Source organism: Chamaea fasciata, unplaced genomic scaffold (genome assembly GCF_029207755.1).
Source record: "Chamaea fasciata isolate MVZ Bird 193981 ecotype frontalis unplaced genomic scaffold, bChaFas1.0.hap1 SCAF_1, whole genome shotgun sequence".
In the NCBI taxonomy this organism is placed as follows: Eukaryota; Metazoa; Chordata; class Aves; order Passeriformes; family Sylviidae; genus Chamaea; species Chamaea fasciata.
Window position 1 is genome coordinate 40,255,873 of NW_027094086.1, and position 17,022 is coordinate 40,272,894.

General features: G+C 40.1%; 1 protein-coding gene and 1 long non-coding RNA gene across 4 annotated transcripts; one reads left to right on the forward strand and one right to left on the reverse strand.

The window, feature by feature from the left end:
• The first annotated feature begins 1,024 nt into the window (after nucleotides 1-1,024).
• LOC136301979 (uncharacterized) lies at nucleotides 1,025-6,203 on the forward strand. 3 transcript variants are annotated; one of them, XR_010723975.1, is made up of 6 exons: nucleotides 1,025-1,108; nucleotides 1,198-1,276; nucleotides 2,091-2,190; nucleotides 2,758-2,831; nucleotides 3,234-3,354; nucleotides 5,762-6,203. It is a non-coding gene; the product is annotated as an uncharacterized lncRNA (long non-coding RNA). The 3 variants fall into 3 exon arrangements; XR_010723976.1 differs by lacking the exon at nucleotides 3,234-3,354; XR_010723977.1 differs by lacking the exons at nucleotides 1,025-1,108; nucleotides 1,198-1,276 and adding an exon at nucleotides 1,661-1,865.
• Nucleotides 6,204-15,250: 9,047 nt separating this feature from the next.
• On the reverse strand, nucleotides 15,251-16,214 carry NPBWR1 (neuropeptides B and W receptor 1). Its single transcript, XM_066205263.1, is given in 5 exon segments — nucleotides 15,251-15,402; nucleotides 15,405-15,728; nucleotides 15,731-15,822; nucleotides 15,824-16,043; nucleotides 16,046-16,214. Coding segments are annotated over 5 exon segments (957 nt in total).
• Between the last annotated feature and the right edge of the window lie 808 nt (nucleotides 16,215-17,022).

Here is a 17,022-nt window from a genome sequence, read left to right on the forward strand (position 1 = left end):
TGTGCTTATGACTGGATCAGCATTTAGTGGTTTGGGGCCTAAGAAGACAAGGCTTTCTTTTTCCAGTCCTAAACTTACAGTGCCTCCCTGTTTTTTATAGCTCTGAAAGTTTAGTCATGCAATGTAATTTACCTTGTTATTCCTTATTTTTTCTTTTTGGTGAAGGAGGACAGACAGTGGTAAAATAACCAGCATAGCAGAGAGAATTTAGAGGAAGGTAAATTAGTTACAAAAAATACTCTTTTTGCTAGTTAGGAGACATTTTTGTCAGTTTGAAAGAGAAAAGAAGACAAAGAAGAAGGCACAGGTTCCGGTCAGGTTCTCCCAACATCCCTATACAGGACTGTCCATCCAACTAGGAGAATTGCACAGTAACACATCTTGAATCTTCCAGTTTACTTCATCTGTCTGTACGCTGCTATTAAAAGCTTTGAGCTCAAGGGATTTCTGAAGTTGTTTTTCAGCAAATATTAGGTGTATTTTAGTTTTAAGAAAGTAAAATAAAACCCAAGAACAATTAATAGAGTCCCTTACCTTCTCTTTCTCTCCTTCTACAGCTCTCCTTATATACATAGCGCTATATTTGCCATTTTTTCTTCAAATTTATTAAACAATATAGGAATATTTTGAACTCTCAGAGGGATGGGAGAAATGTAAAGGCTGGATCTAACTGTGTGCCTTGTTATTTGAAAGCCCCTGCCATATGTTGCTCTCTTTCCTCTAATTTCCTTTCCCTGCATTGTTTCTTTTCAGATAGCTAAGTTTGAGGTGGAGACAGCTATGCCCAATACCTTCTTAGAGAGCCACCAGTGTTGAAACTGGCCCCAGACATCTTTGCTTACACATGGGAATAAATTCCTAATGCTGTGTCAAGGTGCAAGACAGGAGTAGTGATGTGACTCTTCTAGCGTCACATTCCACAAGTTCAACAAAACAAACAAATGAAGAACATTGATGGGCATCTTGCACTAACTGCTCTCAGCTGAAGAGGGGCAGAGTTTGCTGATCTTTTCTTCTGGGTGGCCTTGGCCAAAGGGCTGGTTGTCAGCTAAGATCCCTTCTGCAGAGGGTCCTTCCTTCCCCAGGGTGAAACTGTCTTAGTAATAAGGTCTAACACCTTGCAGCATTTCTCTTTCTTTGATGAAATTAAATTATGTAGGTATGGATGAAATCTCTAATTCCTCCCTATTTTTGTAGCCATGCTGATAGTTTCCATAGCAACTTGCCCAGAATTTAGAAGAAGGTGCACTGGCTGCAGGAGAGAGAAGGCAGAAAGGTGAGGGGGCTTGTAGTTTTTATTTTTTCCACATTTTTTCACTGTTTTGGTCATCTCTGTCACCTGAAATACAGCGCGGGAAATACTGCTGACTCTCCTCAGACTTTTAATTCTTCCCTTTCCCCTCTAGTCTGCAGTGCATGAAAATGTCTTACCCCTGTATCATTGTCACTTAGGTTAGGCTGTGGACACTCCACTGGCACCAGGGTGTCCTGGTGCCCCTTTCTGTCCCGTTCCTCAACAAGCTCTGAAGGCTCTCAGGAGGTGGAACTCCAGCCACCTGCATGTGCAAATGATTTGGCAGCTGCTGACAGCAAAGCACCAATATTTGGGGGTTCATCTGTATTTAATGTCATACAAGTCAGGTAAAGGGAGGAATGGATTGAATTTAGAGAGGAAGTGAAAGAAGGGCAACGTTTGAGAAGCACTGCAAGTGTACACAAGCAAGATGGCAGAAAATGTTTGCCAGATAACAGGGCAATTTTAATTCTGTGGTCTGACTTAATCCATACTGACTGGTCATTGAAGAAAACAAGGCAGGGATTCAAAAACATAGCCCCTTAAAGAAGAGGAGGCAACACTGCCATGAGTAACTAAATAGTTTATTCCCCTGCTGTAGTCCACATCCTTGTTTAGGAAAGAGCACCAATTCCAAACAGTGATCACTTGGCAGTTCTGATACATGGGCATTCCTCTATAAAATTTGGTTAAGAAGGCTTTTTTTTTTTCCCCTCTCCTGCTCACACTAGCTGGGTTTCTATACTGTTTCTATACTGTTCATTTTGAAGGTAAATCTGATAAATTTTGGTTTTAGTTTTTAGGTGGAAACTGGCAACCAAATGCACTACTGAAGATTTCAAGAGAGGGAGATTTTGGAAAACCAAACTAGAAAAAAGAAGAAATCCTCCCTGGAGGTAATTTGAGAGATGGTAATTTCTTTATGCCATGAAAAAGCTGTTGCTGATCATCATGAGGTTACAAATGACCTAGTATTTTTTTAAAACCAGAAATTATGAGCTTTGGAATGTTACATTTTTATCTTGCAGAACATGATCTGCACAGTGCAATGAACAAATTGAAAATACTCATGTGAGTGGAGAGAGTGACTGTGTCTTTATCCATTTGCCTTGTTTGCAAGACTGGTATTTCGGGGTGGGCAATACAACCCAAAGTAGCCTGCACCCTTGTTGATGTTAAAAGGTTTAACTAGAGACTAATCATTAAATCTCGGTCTTAAAACTCATCAGTGGTACTGCCTGTGCTACAAAAAGTTAGAATCAGCTGTAGTGCAGTAGAATGAATTTGAGGATATGTGACTGTAAATAAATGTATGGTGTGAATCTGCTATGGCAAAACCCTTTAAAAATACTGGTGCCATCTTGAAACTGCTGTGAACTTACACTACTGAGGAACAGAGTAAATGGTATTCTCCATTAACTCTTTAGTGTTTATATTCTCTATTTAACTAATTTTTTTCTCAGAACCTGATGCTGATACACCTGCATGGAGAGATTATTTTACACATCTGCTGTCTGAGGTATTGAAAAGGATTCAGGTAGGATCAAAAAGTAAAATTCTAAAGGGTAGAAGAGCACCTTAAAAGAGGATTTTTTTTTTCTTTTAAGCATATGACAGCTCATGGTGTACTGTGAAATTCATTTGCTAAAGAGTTATAGATAAATGTAATAGGTACAAAATACTATGTTTAAACTCCTGGCAAAGCCCCCTCAGAAGGCAAACTATTCCCATTTAAAATAAGGGCATTATTTTGTATGTTTATATAATCTCTTCCCTTGAGATACTGTGTGGTTACAGAACTATTGATAGGATTACTGATGTAATCTATAGGCCTGCATAATTGTAGGATGACATGCTTGGGTGAAACTAAATATATGTAATGCCTGTATCCCACAAATCGGTATTAGAATGTCAACAGCATTTACTTTGTATAAGGCAGAATCAGTTTCTTCCTGAAGGAAGATTGTTTCCAGCATCCATCTGCTTGGATAACATGCTGTCTCTTGGAAACTTCAATGAGAGAATATTTCCTCTTGAAGGTGAACATCTTGATATAAATTGTGAGTAATCCGCCTGTAACAGCCATAATGTGACCTGAAATATCTTTCTGACAGTGCAAAGATTATTTTTCCGTCTTAGGCTTTTTGATAACTAGATGACTCCTCAGCTGGTACTTCAAGAAAGTACAGCTAAAGACATTTCCACCTTCAGCTCAGCTAAAACAGGTTGCCAGAATCTGGTTGTTGTGTTTTCAGTTGGGCAGAATTTCCCCCTGAGGAGCTGTTTCAGAGAGGATGGCAAAAGCAACCTCGAGATTTGGACAGAACTCGATCAAAGCATGTTAGCAGACCTTTTCTATTTATTTATTCCCACTTTGCCAACCCTGAACAACACTTCTGCTTTGAAATGTACTTCACAGACGTTATAATTTTACAACATATTCTTCATTAGATTTTTGTCATGCATGTCCTCCGTTCTCACCTCACTGAATTTTGAGTAGGTATCTCTCATAAGAAGAGAGGGATAATAAAAAATTACCTGTTAAATCACATGCTCAGAATTTTTTTTTGTGTTATTTCTCCAGTTTAGCATATTTTAAAAGTTCTGAACTGTGCAGAAGGAAAACAAAAATTCTTCACTTTTTGACTAGGATTTTCATGGGAAATAGGAAGGTGTGTAAGATATGTTTTTTAATTTTAGAGAGTTCAGCTGCTTTATGTAACAGATTGAGACTGCAAAGAGCACCTCAACTGCACATCTTTCCTTGAAGTTAAGACTTTTTAAACAATGCATCATCTATTCACTGAATTGTACAAAGAGAGCATGTAAGGACAGAACCAAGGACTCCTATTTTGGGTTATGTCCTTGCATTTTGCCTATGCTCATCATCCTTCCTAAGCAAATTCTTTCCTGTTGCTCCCTTTTTCTCTGAAGAGTTGATTTCCCCCCCCCCAATCTTAAGGTTAGTGATAGAAAGAGCAATCATCCTTACTGTGGTGAAGTAGTTGCTTCCAGATAAATGTTGCCAAGGTTTGCATGTATAATTTCAAAGACCTGGGGATTATTTTGTTTGGTGGTGGTTTTCTTCCCATCCAAAATACATTTGATTCCAAGTATAGAATATACTGAACAGCTCTGATTTAATTTCCATTGAACCAAGGTGCTCTAGGAGGTTTTCATAAACTTACTCTATTTAAAATAAAGTTATTATGTAGGAGCTTACTGCTAAATATAAACAGTTTCTGGAAACTTATTCCCTTGCAAAACAAATAGTGAAGCTCTATAAAAATCCTCATTTTGGAAAACCTTCTCTTGTTATGAAAGAAAGAAATAAATCATCTAAGATGAAGCAGTATTTAAAATAAGGGGGAAGGAAATGAAAAGCTTATTAGCAAGTCTATAACTGTTCTTGTAACACTTTGTAATTACATAGTGCATAAATTTCTCAGGCACATACTTGCAATTACTTTTTATTTTTGTAAGCAGAGTTCCAAATATGTAGAAAATTCATTTTTAGACATAGTTTTCTACTTAGCATATTGTAGCTACTGTTCTACACATACAACATGCAATAAAAACAGAAAACCCGACAATCAGATTTTTTGTTTAATAATAATAAAATATTGCCCAGTTAAATCTTCTGTTAGAAAGTAAATGAAAATGGAATTAAAAACTTTGTAATTTAACTTTGGAGCAATTGAATTAACATACTGTGTTATAATCCATATATAATGTACTATGAACACTGTTGAAGACACAGTTTTTGGACCCACTCATTGCAATAAAATTGCTGGGAAAGTGGTTGGAAATTTTATGTAAGATTTGGGTGATTTTCATAAGTTTAGTAAATTATTTAGATTCATTTATTAAAATAAGTCGATCTAAGCATTATTAGAAAATTTTTTGATTCCTTGTATATTATGGCTTTTAGTGCTTAGCCACATCTTTAGTTCATAATATTCCTTTCTTATCTGCAATCTCATAAAAAGAAATTATATGGTTAAGTCCATTATATCCTCATCTAGTGTCATAAATTGCTTCATTTATTTATATGTTAAGCAATGATTTATACATATATGCAAGTATAGCATCTGGTAATTTAACTATTGCATGTTGAGGAGTTTCATAACCCTTGTCTGAGAATTGCATTGGGTTCCTTGGACAGTGTGCAGCATCCCCAGCATTCTTCTCCCCATTCCTATTAATATCAGATACTTTGAGTCAGATTACCTTTTAAGAAATTGCTGCAAGATGTTTTTCTGAGTACAAACACATTTTAACAACAAACAAAGCAGTTACTCTCTTATGTCACATTTTCTTTTTCCATTGTCTAAGAATTAACCTTGCTGCTGCCTTGCTTTGCTTTGCTTTTCTTCATAGGCCCTGACAGGTGGGTACTTCTTAGCAGGTAGATTGCAATTCCTAAAAGTCTTGCAGCACATCATAAATTATAAATTCCTCTTGCAGGAGCAGTGGGAAATGATGTGCAGAGTGCGCTGGTGTCTCCTAAAAGCAGACAAGAGAGTAACAGAATAGCAGCTGACACTTCCATAATGAACATGTTACTTCATTCCATTTTAGTAGCAGCGTAAACTTGACTGAGGCAGTTCAGAAGACAAGAGGAAATACATGGTGAAGTTTGGCTCTCTGAAAAGGACAAGTTAAAGACCCTGAAAAAGTAGAAGAAATTATTTTTGCAGAACACCTGTGAGCTTGTAAAGAGCAATTGATGGGATGACTGATGGGGCAGAGGTAAGCACAGAAGGAAAAGAAGGTCCTGACCAAACATCCTCAGTGAACAACATCCAAACTTGAGAAAAATCAGCAGAACCTGGACTCCCCCAGAACAGTGTGTGAGATCTGTCTTAACTGTAGAGCTGTTTTGAAGAGTTAATTTAATGTAACATGTTGGTGCTGATAATAAAGTCACATATTGGATGAATAATGGCATTGTATACAAGTTCATTTGTCTTTCAAAGGCTATGACAAACTATAATAGGTATTTGTTCTTGCTTTAAGGGTTTCCTTATCCTCCCTCTCTGAATCAGCTGGTGAGTGGTTGGAACACATTCCTTCCATGAGAAATTATAACTGATGAATGGAATTGGGCCCTGTGGACATGCAGCAAGTAGGGTCATCTGCTCACCTGTTATAGCTTGCTAGCAAGCTTCTGTCTTCTCTTTTGTCTTTCTCTTTCTTCTCATTTTTCAGGCCATATTTTAGAAAGAAATCTAGGTTTATCCATAATTTCAGTATTTGCTTTGCTTTTTTTATCCTTAATATTCCTTAGACCTTCTTCCTTTGCCCACTTATTTCCTTGTCTTAAAGAGACTAGATTTGATTTTATTTATGATCAAAATCTTGCAGAATGCCCAGTCCAGGAGAATCTTATTTGGCCCACTGTATGCTCTCATTGTACAAATAATAAAAAGAATTATAAAAGTTTCTATTTCTGACTTGCCAGATTTAATTCTGACAGGTAGCAATGTTTGCCACTTGCCCACACATATTATGTAATACTGTCCTTGAAAACAGCTGTACATCACGACATCAAGAGACATAATTAAAGATCCATTAAAAATAAACCACTTGACATAAGAGACCATTGGTTTGATCTAGAATGGTAAGTCTGAAATAGTGGATTTGTTCCATCATTTTACAATAGATTTTATTTTTTTTTTTTTCTTGAGTGCTTCTAACTATGGTACTGTGACTCAGGTGGTAGTGGTTCTTAAAAACATGGAAAAAAAATTAAATGTGTAGAATAGCCACTGGGAGCCACTTCATTTACTGCCTAGTCACAGAGGATGGAAACTGGCCATCTCAGATTTAATCAACCTTGAATAAGAGCCCAGTAATTGATACAGGGAAAAAATTCAAAATATGTTTGCTAACTACAGTAGGGCCTATTAGAGTGATTTCTGCTTTGGTTCTCCACTCATATATTCTGGTTTGACTTGGTTTATTTAACTGTGTTCTAAGTTATTTATACCAGGATTAATTTAGCTAGGTGACATTTCTTAATGTGTTTTTGATTTTATTGTATTTTAAGTAAGAGTCAGCAGAGCTCCTCATCTCACCAAGAAAGTTTGTCAAGAGAGTTGAAGTTCATTCTGAGTTTTTTGGGAATGGCAGTTTTGAGATGTTTAGCATTTTAGTATTCTCTTTACCACATATAGCCTCTGTGAATAAACAAGCATATCAGGGAAGAATCAAAACTCAGGAAGAAGGGAAAAAATCACCATAATCTTTTGAATCATTTCCTTTCAGTACTGCAGTGTTCCTTGGAAGATAAGTGGGTGAGGTTTTTTAGGTTTGGGTTTGTTTTTTTCGAAATGGTCAAGGTATCTCCAAAAATGAGAGCTAGGTGCTTTCTCTCTATATATTATTTATATTATATTATATTAATATTATATTTACTTGTCCAAATTTCCCATCAAAGGTTGCAGCACCACAAACCAACAATGATCTATCACACTAGGTCTTGCTGATAGTTGAGTAGCTTTAGCTCATCACAGAGAGCAACTGCCAAACTCTAAGGCTCATCAAATATGAAGACAATATGAAGACAAGCTTCCATAGGTACCTAATATAGATCACATGATAGTTTTATATAGCATACTGCTGCTATGTCACTATGCCAACCAGAAACCAGCCTTGTTATTTCTTCAGCTGAAGATCCATTTTGTAACACAGATTCAGAGAGTGAGGCATAAAAGCCCACATGCAATTCTTCAGATTCAGTTTTAAGGTGAATATAATGCAGAAAAATACACTTTGGAAAGTACATGTCCCTCCTGAGACAAGGAGGGAAGCAGGCTCATACTCCCCTCAGTGTCCCAGGAGACCAGTGTCCCCAGGAAACTAAAGTCTTAGTTTGCAAATTCTCTTGTGCAGCTCTTAATTTTCTGTGGGTGGGTGAATGTCTACCACGATAACCCAGACTAGTTAGGATCTCAGTGCTACCACAGTATCAGCAGTAAACAGCAACAGTCAACCAGTACCTCCATGATTTTAACATTTTCCCACTGATTTGAGTTGGCCTCAGTAGGCAGGGATATAATGCAGAAGGAAAACCCCTCAGAGCTAGAGCTGAGGAGTGCTTACCCATCAGGTCCCAGGTGGTGTAGCCCAGATTTCCTCCCACAGGGATCTGCTGCCACACGGGCATATTGTATGGCTTCCACCCAATAAGAAACATAAATACACCCAGCAGTATTGAAGGGGACTGTAGCAACACCTGAGCCTGTAATACTTTATAAAGACATCTTACGCTGTTGGCAATTCAGTTATGAAAATCACACAAACTGTATCCAAATCCATGCAGCTCCTGAGAATTCTGCCAGATATTTAAATTATTAAGCTACTTGCTCCTTATTAGAGTCAAATTGTTTTTCCTTTTCCTTAATGCACAACCTAAAAAATTAAAATATTTTGAACATATCTTCTCTAAAGAAAATCCCCAGTTATGTGTAAGGACTTGAGAGTTTTGGTTAGGAGTCTTTTCCCTTACTGATCTGCCTAGTGTCTGAATTAAAAATTTTAGGAGCATAAAGGAATTTTAATCTAGGTTTAACCCAAACTACTCCTATGATTTCTGCATATTTGTTCAACAAATAGTTAAAAAGTACTAAACTCCATTAAAAAATGTGTAAGGATTCATGCTATTTAATATAAATTTTTAACAAAAAAAGAAAGATTTGTTTGTTTGTTTGTTTGCCCTCGCTAATTTGTGTTATCCTCTAACACAGTGTTCAAATTGACTCTCGGGAACATTTTTGTTTAGTCTATAACTCTGATTTAGGAAAACTATGATGGCTAGTCAGTGAAGAACCAGTGCCATCTTGGGGCTAAAAGCTGAAAGGAGGGGAAGTGTCCAAACATTAAATACAGTCTGGGGACAATAAGAACCAGGGGCAGGAAAAGGGCAAATGGGGAAAACATTTCCAGCTAATGAAAATAGTGTGAAGCAGAGTACAGAGACACACAAATCCTTGCCTGCAGGCAGCTGGGGCACCACAGCACTGGTCTGAGGAATGGTGGGGAGGAGAGTTGTCCTCTGCAGGCTGACACAGCCTCTGCTTTATGCCAGTGACACCTGCCCAGTCCTCCCCCAAACCAGTCCCTCTGGGGGGGCTGATTGACTGGAAGTGGGAATGAGCAGGACCTGCTGTGTCTTCAGCTGCATCCAGACATCATTCTTCTCAGTAAGAATTCTAACTGCACACTGGAAGTGGATGCTTAAAAGAAACAGAAAAATGGCAAGAAGGTTTAGGATCACACCTCAAGAAAATTCTGACCTTTATTAAAGCTATTTTATTATATTTCTGTTTATCATGGAATAATGAGTTTGAATAAAATTTGAGGAAAAGACGCCTTATATAGAAAACTGCATGCGTAGTGTCAGGCATGACAGCAGAAATTAGTTTCCAGTCAGTACATTTGCTGAATAATTAGTCTTTGAACTCCCTCTGGTGGTGTAAAAGTTTTGTAAGTAGCAAAAGATTTTAGAAGCACTTGTGGAGCCTCAAATAGCAATAAGTTGGCAGTTTGTGCATCTTCTTCATGCTTCCTGAAGCTGACTATGAATGAAGATAGGGAAAATGGAAAAGAAATAAAACTTATGCAGAATTTAATTTCTTTTACTTTGTAAAGCAGAAAAAGAGGTTGCTTTGTGTTGCTTTAAATGGGCGAAACAACGTAAAAGTCTTGCTCTGTTGAGAAAAAAAATTTCTGTTTTCCACAGTGGAAGTATTTTGAAGCAGAAAGAGGCCAAACAAGCCGAGGGGGCTGGGAAGCACTGTAACTGGGTTGGGTTTGTCTGGAAGATCCCTACTGACACTGGTGAGCAATTAGCCCTCAGACAGGGTTAAGAACATAATTATTTCCCCATCATGATTGGGCTGCTCATATAAGCAGCTGCTTACCAGAATAAGCAAAAGAATCACAGTCTCTTTTAATGTTAACATGTCCACTTTGTACATGTGAGCACACAGGGCATTTACCAGCTGCAAGTTGAGCTGTGTATGTTAGACAACATCGGTGTTAGACTAGATGTTGGTCTGTTAGATTCAAGCCTATGTAAACTGTTGTTTCATCTGCTGTCTGCACTGGGTGGATAGGAGATCCTTTTTTCCCTTTGACTAGTCAACAATTAATCTGATTGTGTTTCATTTTTAAGATTTTGGATGTCACGCCATTGAATGGGGCCTCATGGAAATAGTCTCTGGAAAAATGAATGTTTACTGTATTTCCAGGATCTGAAAATTCCAGAACTTCTGGACTCACAGAGAAAAACTCCATCTGCTCAAATATAACTAAGCAAAATTAATGTAAACTTCATTTAAGCTAAAGTCCTTATGCTAAAAACATTACTACAAATATTACACATAAAAATAAAGTATTAATTTAGAAATGGAAATGTTTATTTTGGCAAAGTACAAGAAAACCGTGGAAGATTTTGCTCTCAAATGTTTTATTAGAAAAAAGCAACATATCTTTTTCATTGATAAAAAGGAGCAAGAACTAGAAACATTCTGGAACTGGAAACACGGGAGTGATGGTGAACATCAGCTTTGGGTTTGGGGAAGCTGGATCAGGAGCAGCCAGGCAAAAATGTTTCTGAGAAAGTATGCAGGGTGATTTTTAAAAACAATTTGTAGAAAACTTGTGGTCCTGATGGAATATCTGTTTTGCCAGATGTCTTTAACCAGAGGTCCCAGGATGTGTCTCAGCCACCAAGGGATACATGGGCTCAGGCTCCTGACTGAAGGGATGCCTGACAGTCACTCGCAGTGCTACCCTCTGGGTCTCTACAGCTTGCTATATAGAGACTATAGGGAGATGTCCATGAAAAGCAGTGCATGTCTTTTAGAAGTCAAGGCATTGAGAAGATTTGGTGCTGACAGTTCTCCACAAGCCGGAGGCCTGGTTCTGTTCAATCACAATTTTTTGGCATGTGGGAAAATGAATACTAACTTAAACAGAGAGAAACAACACAGTTCTCTCCTGCCTTGACTTATGAGGCTTTACTGCAATCAAACCAGCAAACACTTGTGTTCATCCTTTGTGTTTATCCAAGGCTTGCACTCTTCTGGGTCCCAGAACTTTTCCCATCCCTGCTTTCTGTGGAGCAAGGCATCAGGCATTGTGCAGTGTGTGCTCCTCGTACGTACTCTAACTAACCACAGTCCTGAGAATACCCAAAAATCCACTCCCTTCCTGCCCCCCCCCCCCCCCCCCCCAAATTTGCTGCATGCTTTTAAGCAGTGGCCAACAGTTCAAAATGCTGAATCTGAATTTAACACCAGTCAGGTAGAGACAGAGGGGAAGGATGAGCCACAAGTAACAAAAAAATGTAATACTCTTCTATTTATTTATATAATATGTTTTTTCTATTTTCTTGGTTTTCCCTCTGGAAGTCTATATCAAATATCTGCAATATCAGTTGCAAGTTATAGTTATGCTGTGGGGAAAGTGGATTCATTTTTGTTTTACTCATTTTCTTATATATAAAATACTTCCATATATAAAAAATACTTCCTTAAAGCAGCTCTACTCTCTCACAACGTGACACTAAAATTTTGTTATAGCTGGTTAAACTTGGGCTGAACAGGAGCACAAATCCCTTCTCCAAAAAAAAAGTACCCTAAGGGGAGCAAATTTATTTTTATATTATTACCTATTGCTGCTCTGGGAGCTGACGTTCAGCTTCTGTGCAACATCAAGTCATCCTTCCAGACCAACAGTATTGAAAATTCAACCTCTTCCTCTCCTGCTGAGTGCTGATTTGGGTCACATTAAGGCTCTGCCAGAATGTTCTGTCTCCCAAACAAAACAGGCATACACTGAAAGAAGAACTAAGTTTTGTGTTTTCATATTGAAAGGCCCGCAAGATGTGAGGGGGCCTTCCTTAACACTTAGGATCCTCCCCAGGCTCTCCAGGTTCAGCTTCCTCCTCCAAGTGGATGCCAGTCTGCAACACCTGCAGTGTGCAAGGCTACCAAACATGTCACAGACACTGCAGACAGCTCAGCTCTGCAAGGTGGGACCTGCCCAGCGCATGAAATTCAGCTGAGCACTCCTGTCAGGGCTGTGATGTTGCTCAAGCCTCAGCCAGCTTTGTGACCAATAACCCTGGGAAAACAAAAAATGAGCATGGGGAAGACAATGAAATGAAACATTGACTAAGATGAAAGGCATATTTTAAAATGCTTTCCCATTTCCTGAGAAATAAAAATATTTTAAAGAACCCTCTCCACATTGATCTAGATTAGAAAGTTGTTTATTTATCTAAGAACTTGAAACAGATTAGATTGTTCAGGAGCAGTTAAAATTTTGGTATTCAAATCTAGATAAAGAATGGAATACAAATCAGACTGTTCTTATAACTTACAGTTAACTCCCAGTCAGCATCTTAGAAATGTATTTGATGTATAGGTACTGAGTAGGTTTTCCAGAAGCAAACTTTCCAGAAGCAAAGTTTCAATGATATTTGTGCGGTAAAAAGAAGCCCTGACAGGTAATGAGACAAACGTAGCTGCATAGCAGCATGACCAAAGCATTTAGGTGGTCACTGTTACAATGTTCAAATCTGAGCCACTAAGGTGTCTGTTTGACAGGGAATTTTATTTTACTGCCATTAGTCAGTTTTCAAGGAAGGATCACAACCAATGAGGGCACAATGGTGCCACGCGTGTCTTTTCTGAAAATAGAACTGTCCATTTTTTAAGCTGTATGTGGTCTTTAAGCAAACAATGTTGTGAAGATGATCACTAAAGAATACAAGAGAGGTGGTGTGGGTAGCAGCAGCCCAAACAAAGAGAGATTTGCTGCTTGGTCCATACAGACTAAATTCTCTCTCCATGGCAAGTGACTGATCACCAGGCAGCTGGTGGGAAAAGCTAAATACCTTTAGTTTCAGGCTGAAAAATAAAGTGTGGGACACTGGTTCTTGAAGCACATTTTTTTCTCTATGCAGTGTGGAAATGGGTACTCCACACCTTTCAGTCTTGCTGTTTCAAATGCCAGCTTCTGATGGAAGTCAGATCATACAGCCCCCAATGAAACAGAACAACACTGTCATTCCCCAAAGGAGTCCTTCCATTTCCATAACAGCTAGACTGGGTGTTGAACTTAACACTGACTGTCTCAGGGAATATTAATGTCTTATAAGGAGAAATGATTTAATTTTCAACTGTTATATGCTATGATAAAGTGTCAGGCATGCATAACTGCTAAAATCTGTGAGTAAATTTTTTTTGGAGTTTTGTGGGAGGATTTAGTGAAAAAACTTTCCACATGCCTAAGGCAGTATTTTAAACTGCAGCAGTGGAAAAGGACCTGGTGCAAGGTCTCGCAGGAGCAACCTGCATGTGCCATACAAATCCTTATGCACCTCCTGAAAGCCACCATGACCTCCTGTGTAAATGGAAATGCAAGTCCTTAACCATATTTCTCCACCTCTCTGTATTCAGTGGAGGGGAAAATATCCAACAAAAATTGTGTTACACTGATTTAGCATCTTCTGCAGGGAAGTGCAGTGAAGACCACTAAGATGAGAAATATTAAATGATTGCAAATATTTTCTCAGTCTTCAACATTTCTGTAGTTTTTCCTAGAGGGCTAAAAGACGAGATGAGACAGGAGGAGAAATCTCCTCATGCAGTGTTTGGACATGTGTATTCTAGCGAAACCAGAGCTTACCCTCTCTGTTCTCCTTCAGTCAAAATTGACCTATCTTTTGGGTATTTAAAAAACCCCCACTTTATTTCACTTCTCCTTCTTAAGAGAAACATTAATAAATCTTACCAAAAAGTGGAAGTATGTGAGAGATAGTTTAAAAGTAGCCTAACTGCTGCAAGTTATTTGTGATTTTTAAGGGAAGAAGTCAGGATATACCCCATGTTTCAGAAGGATCTTTTCAAACCCTTGAAAGGTAACTGGTTGTGAAGACACCCTCTGATTCTGTTTTCTAGGACCGCAAACTATGTAACTGTAAGTGCTGCAGCCCATAAACACATGACAAATGATAAAGTAATCACCACTTCTGATATAAACAAAAGCTGCATTTTTTGCAAACTACAATGACCAAGTGCACTGTTAAGCTATTTTATGCAACAAGTGGCTCCAAACCCATATCTGTGTCTTTTATTCATTAGGGGAGAGCTTGCTCTTTTTTCTTTGGGTTTAGTCTGACATCTCTCTTACATGTTATCATGGATTTTGACTACCTTATCTTACTCTCCCATAAAATGAAATGAGCTCAATAGCTTTTTTTATTCCTTATCCTTTGGAGTTATTGTTAAGTTTGCAAAACTTTGGTAAGTGGGTCCTGTAGGAAGGAAACAGGCTGAGGTATTATTAAGCAAGACACTGGGTAACACACTTTTATTGAGCTTTGAAAATCACCAATAATTGAGACATTTGTGTGGCTTGAGTTCACAAAGCAATGCCTTTAAAAAGGGAAAAGGCACCTGTGTTAGCTCTGTGAACCCCAAACCCAGGTCAGAAAGAGCACTAGAGAGAAGGAATTAAAAAACAAAAACCAAAAAAACCCCCACAACAAATAAACTAACAAAAAAACCCCCCAAACTCCCCCCCCAAAAACAAAACAAAAAACCCCCACAAAAACCCAAACAACTACAACAAAACCAAACCAAAACAAACAAAAACCCACAAACAAACAAACACCCTCCCCCCCAAAAAAAAAAAACAACAACAAAACAAAAACAACCCAAAAAACAGGGCAAGGAAAGCTGCGCTAAGGAAATGAGTGCAGGACAGTTGAGAAAGATCCACCTGGCCCCAGTTCATGTCCTGGGTAGAGAAACAACCTGAAACCCTATGGGCCATCACAAGGAGACTGGAGAGAAAGCACTTTCTGGGCTGGAATCACCCAGGAAAAGCAGGTGACTGTGAGAGGGACACAGGACAGGACAGAGGGCTGGGATGGCTTTATGAGGTGGTTCTGTGATCTATCAGTTTGTGAAACCTCCTCTGGAAGCTGTCATCCAGAAAGATGTACAGAAAAGGGTTGAGGCAGCTGTTGGCATAGCTCAGGCTGGTGATGAAATAGGAAATCCCAGTAACAAGTGGAGTTTGTGGACATCCATGATGAAGGCCACCACTGTGCTGAGGCGAAAGGGCATCCAGCAGAACAGGCACACACCCAGGACAGCAACCACCATAAGCATGACCTTTATTTTGGCTTTATTCAGAGCTTTTGCATTGCAGTGGAACTGCACTTGTCTCAGCCTGCACAGCATGGTGGTGTACAGGGTGCAGATGGTGGACACTGGGATGACAAAGCCTAAAATAAGGGTGTAGATCCAAATGCCTTTCCATCACACACTCTCGGGGTGGGCGAACACGAAGACACAGTGGGAGCACCCCTGCTCCTTGTGTACCTTGGCAAAGACAGTGAAGGGCACATGATGACAGTGACAAAGGACCAGACAGAGAGGCTCACAGCCTTGGCTGCTCGGTAGGTGAGGAAGGACACCTTTCTGCACTCGGTGGTGGCTACCAATGCTCGTGACAGTGAGGAAGTAGATGCTAGAGAAAGTGTTGTGTTAGTGTTTGGAGATGATGAGCTTGCACATGAGCTCTCTGAAGGTCCACTGCAGGAGCAGGTAGACAGCAACGTTGATGAGCAGCACCAAGGTAAAGAGCTCATCAGCAATGGCCAGGTTGAGGATGAAGACGTTTGTTACTGTTTTCATCTTTGGTGCTTTGAGGATTACATAAAGACAGCAGTGTTGTCTGTCAGTCCCATGGCACAGATGGCTGCGTAGATGACAGGCACTGTGATGTAGTACCTGGAGCTAAGTGGAGCAGTGGACATATTGAGACTCCCATGTCCTCTCCCAACACAATCTGCACATGAGGAATTGATTTCAGGGAGAGAGGAATTCTCCATAGCTACAGCAGAGGATAGCTAAGCTCAGTGGTGGTCAGGACAACCTGGAAGTGGGGAAAAATAGGTGAGACCTCTGCTCTTCACAAGGCTGTCTCCTCTAGCATGAACAATCGCCAAAATCTCGCATATGCTGCCTACTGCCACCCTGATGGGAGCAAAGGAAGATCACCAAGGGCTTAGCCACTAGCCAAGTGTCCCAGCGGCTGCCCTCTCCTCCTCCCACATCGTGGGAGAGCCGTGCGGGGACAGCGCTCAGCCTCGGGCTCCCCCGAAGTGACCAGCCATCCCAGAGTGTCAGCTCTCGCATGGGAGCCCAGAGGTCCGACCCGGTCGCCATCCTCGCCGGCGCTCGGCCGCGCCTCAGGGTCAGGGGTGCGCAGACCACGGGAGTCCTGCTCTCGGGGGCAGCCGGTGCCCTCGGTGCGTTCCCAAAATACAAAACGCATCCCCCTTTCCTACCGGACAGAGCGCTGTGGAGAGGGAGCAAAGGTGCACCGAGCTCTTCCAGCCCGGCTGAGGCGGCGCGGCTCCCGGAGCGGGATGCCGTGCTGGGTCCGTGCAGGAGGGATGTGCCGGCGCCGCTCCTTCCCTCGGTCCTAGAGTCATAGCCGTGCCCGTCTCGATCTGGGCAGCAAGAAACAGGTACTGAGAACAGCAGAGAGGATGGTTTGGAAGTCGGAAGCTGCAGCATTGCAAAGAGATTTGTGCGATTACCTGAAGTCCCATCTCTTCCCGCGGTCTGGCGGTGCCGCAATGGGGAGAAAGATCCCAGCTGCAGGTGGCGACTGCTGGTCGTGCAGGTTCTGAG